The sequence below is a fragment of the Copadichromis virginalis genome, linkage group LG3 (assembly GCF_057382275.1).
Source record: "Copadichromis virginalis isolate Kocher_CV1m ecotype Utaka linkage group LG3, C_Virginalis_male_GT1.1, whole genome shotgun sequence".
In the NCBI taxonomy this organism is placed as follows: Eukaryota; Metazoa; Chordata; class Actinopteri; order Cichliformes; family Cichlidae; genus Copadichromis; species Copadichromis virginalis.
The window spans coordinates 8627437-8633436 of record NC_140620.1 but is presented as its reverse complement, the minus strand read 5'-3'; the positions used below and the strand labels follow the sequence as shown (position 1 = coordinate 8633436).

Genomic DNA, 6000 nt, shown 5'->3' with positions numbered 1-6000 from the left:
TGAAATAGGCAAAGTTCTTTATGTTTCTCGTGCACGGGAGAGGAGAGAACCAGACAAACGCCGTTCCTTCGCTTGACCCCACTTGCTCTCGCAACTGCTATGCGCCCATCTCATTGTGAAGTGAACTGGAGTCTGTCTGTACTGGATCTGGATTCATAGTCGTCCTTCCAACAGAGACGCAGCGATCCGGCTCACCGATTGGAGAAAACGACGTACTAAGCCTGCTAGCAGGTGCAGGAGGGCCAATCTCAGCCACAGCTATGAAGCTGATAACTGCTAATAAAGCCCATTGATGGACTGATAACTGCTAATAAAGCCCATTGATGGACTGATAACATGAATATTAAATGTCAGCTCCCTCCAAATTAAGAGCTTTTTTAAAAACTCAGACTGAGGTCTTATTTTGAAAGCCAGAGTTTGTTGAAGCTGTTTCCTTGAGCAGGACCCTGAACAATTGGAAAAAGCAGATTTAAAAACACTTCACCTGTGCTCATTAAACCGACATCATGCAGTTCATCTTCTCACCAGCAGAGGACCACAAATCACCATCAATGAAGAGTTCAAGGAGATTTTAGTGACATCAGAGCTGTACGTATTGATCTAATCAATATGGAAGTTCATGTTTCTTTAATTGGATCAGCTTTTAACAGCAGCTGTTTTTATAGAATAACAGAAACATGAGAGATGCTGAATGTCTTTTTTTATAAGATTTATTTTCTTTTCATTTCATTTTCATTTAAATTGGGAAACAGACAAAACAAACAAAAAACTTACAACCATGGCACAGAGCAAACATCTACAACTAACCACGACATGGCAGGCCATTGTGACCACAGAAGCACTCCCAGGTGCACACTCTTGTATCCATGCCTTTCAAGGATAACCTCAGACATCCGAAAACCAAACACACAAAGTAATAATAATAATAATAATAATAATAATAATAATAATAATAATAATAACAACAACAACAACAACAACAACAACAACAACAACAACAACAACAACAACAACAACAACAACATAATGACATTGGTAATTACAGAAAGAATTATGACAAGGAACCCCCCCCCCCCCCCAAAAAAAAAAAAAAAAAAAAACACCAACAAACAAACCAAGAGCTCAAAAAAGTGAGCAAAACAAAAAACAGAACACGTCATGAATCATGACATGAATCCCTCCCACCATCCCCCCCCCCATCCCTTTACCTCTGTATGGCTCTGAATATCTTTAATATTTGATATACTGAGTACTATTGGATGTCCACTTATTCAGCCATGATGGAAACATCCCATTAAGAAAGAGAAATGAAACATTTGGATTCATTTTAATGAGCTCAGACTTGTTGAAAATGCAGAGGAGCTGGTTGTGAACTGAGCTTCAGAGAAACATACTGATATTCACTGTGAAGCTTTGAGTAGAAAAAGACAAAAAACAAACAAACATGTGGATTCTGGAATAATGGGAGCTTCCATCTTTAAGGACTGAAGAGGAAGAAGTTTACAAGGAATCATTTAGAACAGTTTCAAACATCAACTGATTGAATCCATGAATCTGAAAACATGTTTCTGAGTGAAAGAGACAGATATGTACAGACTGAACTATCTGTTCAACAGTCAGAGTGTTTCTGTAACAGGAGACACTCTTTACACTCCACTCAGCACAGAGTCACTGAGGAATCAGGAGGATCAGACCATATTGAAAACCCAGGATAAAGAGTTTCAGTGAATGTGGTGTTGAAGGTGTGGAGGTGGATCAGAGTGTCAGAGGAGACTCTGTAGAAGGACAGAGTGCCAGCAGGACAGTCCACATACACTGCTACTCTGTTAGAGACAGAGGAGGGGATGGATTGTTTTTTACTATTGTGCCAGACAGAATGAGCACCACCATTGCAGCACCTCACACTCCAGGACTGATCATTCCATCCAAACATACAGTCATCACTGTCTCCTTTCCTTCTGATGCTTCTGTAACTCACTGATATATAAACCTTTCCTCTCCACTCGACCTCCCAGTAACAGCGACCAGTCAGACCATCTCTACACAGCAGCTGAGGATGAGCATCAAATCTGTCTGGATGATCAGGATATGACTGAACCTCCGCACGTGTCACATTCCTGTTGTTGTCAGACAGTTGGAGGTTTGTGTGAACTGTGTTTGTGTCGATTGTGAGTTGACAGGAATCTGATGAGAGAACAAACACAATCCAGCTGCAGTTATTGATCCATCATCTGTTCATTGATTGACACTTTGATGATGACTCCTGACATCAGAGATGTGAATGATGAAGATGGTTGAATGTGTGCTGCTTTGTTTTCATGAATCACATTAAAAACACACTTACACTTCCTCAGACCTGGTGTCAGCCATCGTTCTCCAGCAGGCTCCACCCTGAAAGGAGGAGGGGGGTCAGACCAGCACAGTCTCTTTCAGCATGCACACATGGACATTACATGGCTCTCATACACACACTGTTAGACACTGATAAAGGAACAGTCCAACATTTTCACAAATACACTTCAATCCATATGTGGATCAAACTGCTGATGATTTGCACTGATCCTGGATCTGTTGGTGCACCAGTGTGATGAATGAAATGTGACTGATTCAAACTGTCACATTCATTATCTATACATTCCTCTTCTGTTTAGCTGGAATTGACACCTCCCTGCCAGCTTTTTTTCTCCTTTTGGTGTCAGTGTGGTTACTGTACATGATCTCTGACCTCTGAATGAGTGGAGCATTGTTTTCATGTGCGTTAATGCCACCTGAAACCTGTTTATGTTCTGATTTAACAGCAGATTTCTCCACATGCACACAGAGAAATTTCTGCCTCTGTCACATAAACAGTGGACCATATATTTGTTTTTGAATATTTCATGTTGAAACTATTAAGGGACCAGTGTATTTCCTCAGCAAAGACTCTGTATACTTTATATATTTTATTATTATTTTTTTACTATTTAATTTGTAAAAATGTGTATACACACACACACACACACACACACACACACACACACACACGCAGGAAAATATTTAGTATACACATCCAGAAATGCATACACTATTATATATTGTACATATATTTATTAGTTTCAGGTTGGCCATTCTTGTATTTTGCTCGTTTGTGTTGTTGTGTTTGCACATCTCTGTTGCTTGTGGGGCTCGCACACAAGAATTTCACTCGCATGTGCTGTGCCAGTGTGCCTGCACATGTGATGTGACAATAAAAGTGATTTGATTTGATCCTCATGTTAGTGCACTGAATCATTCTGCTGTAAGCTGACATCACTGAGTCACCTGTCAGTCTCCTTCTGTCCTCTGATAATCTGAAAGTTCATTTGTCAGAATCAGAAGATTACTTCCAGTCTGAGTTATTGTCACATCACTGACAACTCAGTGAAGAGAAACTGGGAAATAGAAAATCATTCACGTTACAATATTTAATCTATTCCATCAAAATAAAACAAATATTAAGCGGTGACTGCTGTTTGCTAGCATACAATGTTGCATATAATCAAATGAACAACAGCAGCATCTCTTATTTTGGTAATACAAACTTAATTAAAGCTGCAAGCAGCGTTATGAGGGCCCTCGCACCCCCATCGCGTCGAGCCACGCTCAACACCTAAAACCAGCACGTCCGATCTGATGTCACATTGATGGAATTCATGCATTTACCCACCAGCTAACATTTCATCTCATTCAATCATGATTATAGTCGTCCCACTAGGTGGTGCTCTGACCATTACTGACAAATGGCATAACAAACATTTCCGAGCTCGAGTCTCATCACGCCTGCGACCTTTGGGAGAGATTGGACATTGTGTTTTTGAGTGACAGCAGATTACTGCTTTTTGGCGAGTGATTGAAACTCCACGTGGCGCCATGACCACCCCGTTTCCCTGAACGTAAAAAGCTTCGCAATTTAACATCACAAAGGTCTTTAGATTCCACACACTGGAGATCGGGTCAATCTGATGAAATCCCTTGGAGGAGTTCGTCAAAGAACGGTGCCTGAAAAGAGGGGAAAATGTCGCCATAATTACACATTAATTTTAAAATGGCTGCCTTCCTGTTGGATTTGGGATATTGCTCCAAGAGACTTTTTTCTACATCTTAATATCTTCCATAAGCTTACCAGGTTTCAGACTCATAGATAAAACACAGAGCAGGGGCTGATGTTTTGAAATTTTGTAGGGAGCGCTGTGGAGCCATTTCACGCTATTCAATGAAAATGATCAAATAACAAGAAAGCTTTCATCACATTGGAGGTGTGCGCCAAATTTCAAGACTTTTTAAACTTTCCAAGCCCCTTAAAAGCGACTTCATCTTTCATGGTGAACCGTGTTGTCACTAGGTTGCGCCGTTCAGTTTAAAGTCACAATTTTCGCACTGAAGCATCACGAGGGACTCATGTTCACCACTTTTGAGGTGTCCACGATGAACCTGTGAAATCAGTACAACAAAGTGAAAGCCATGACATTTCCTGTTGCCACTAGGTGGCGCTCTGCATATTCCTGACGATGGGCACATCAATCTGTTCAGGGCAGGTCTGACATCATGCCTGTAAAGTCTGGTACTGATCAGACTGGATTTCATTGAGTTATACTAACTTGTTTCTTCATGGCGAGACATGAAAGTTCGCCATGCTTCTGGGGTCACACCCTTACGCGAAAATTCACAGTTTTCACTGTAACCCAAGACCAACTGCTTAAGGCTTTCCTGGAGAAATTTGAGGCTGCAGATGTCACCCATCACAATACTGTACCCCAAAGTGTAAAACATGACATTTCCTGTTCCTACTAGGTGGCGCTCTCCCTGATGTCAAATATGGTAGTTGAAATATGTTCAGGGGTGGAGCCTTATCATATGTGTGCTCTTTGGACCAGATCAGACAATGTATGACAGAATGAGAAGCAATAAGATTTTCATGGCGAGTCATCAAACGGCTGCTTGCGCATGGCTGCTGATTAGACCTTGTGTGCAATCTACAGCTAAGCGTGGCCTGGTGCGCACTGCTCCGCCAGGTGAGCTGAATTAGAGCAATCAAGGCCTGGCGTGCCTAGTAGACCTTAAAATGCATGCAGCAGTCATTTGACCTGGGTATGACATACTGAGAGGACAGCAAACCAAGCACAATCCACTTTCCACTGTGAGGAAGACTTTGAGCTAGACGGGCTATCGGTAAGCTCTTGGAGTCATATTTGCTGCTTATATGTTGGTGAACTATGGAAGCTCAATTGTGGAAATGTATTTATGCTTTGGGAAATAGTTACTGCATTTAAGTTTAAAAAATTATATTGATATTAAAATGAATGTTTAAGTTTGAATAAATTGTTTATGTAGATAGTGTTTCCCACATATTTATTTTATTAATACTAAAAATAGTTAGCCAAATCCTTGGTTAAATCTTAAAACTAGTGTAAATATGTTTGGTTTAATTTAAGGAAAATAATTCTTTGTAAAAGAAAATCCTTGGTTAAAGTCTCTATTAAAATATTTGCAAACTCTAAAATGTATACTTTAAAAATGTAATTGTTATAAAAAGTGTAAAAATGCAAGGTAGACACATTTTGTGTATTTAAGAAACAGTTTTTCATCTTCGTTGTTTGAAGTTACTCAGCTCTGTGATTAAAAACCAATGAATGTAAAACTAACTTAAACTGGGTTAAATGATAGTTTAGACAAAAGTATTTAGCTTTAGCTATGTTAAGTGGCTTTACTGAAGTGTATATATTTTTGTTATTTCATTTGTCTTCTGTATAATGCCTTTAGTTTATCTGAATGATTAATTAAATGTTCTTTTTTGTGTTGAAAGGTTTTTCACCTGCTATCTAACTAGCTGGTCAAAATAAAGTGAGTGAAACCCAAAGTCTGGTCTTTTTCAAGTGTGGGCACCTCACAGACAGAACACTTGACAATAATTAATTATAGTTCTTATTAAAGAAAAATCAGGCGTTCTGCATCAAATTTGATGCCACACAAATTATTTCTGTC

The 6000-nt window shown here is 39.6% G+C and overlaps 1 protein-coding gene across 1 annotated transcript in view; it reads right to left on the bottom strand.

Moving 5' to 3' along the window:
* Positions 1-1201: 1201 nt before the first annotated feature.
* The window catches only part of LOC146712592 (protein NLRC3-like), a 40201-nt gene continuing 35402 nt past the window's right edge, over positions 1202-6000 (bottom strand). Inside the window, exons 9-10 of the mRNA XM_085452089.1 lie at positions 2345-2391; positions 1202-2184 (exon numbers count right to left, since the gene is read on the bottom strand). Of these exons, the coding sequence (XP_085308215.1) occupies positions 1658-2184; positions 2345-2391 (574 nt within the window). The 3' untranslated portion in view covers positions 1202-1657. The remainder of the gene's footprint in view (positions 2185-2344; positions 2392-6000) is intronic.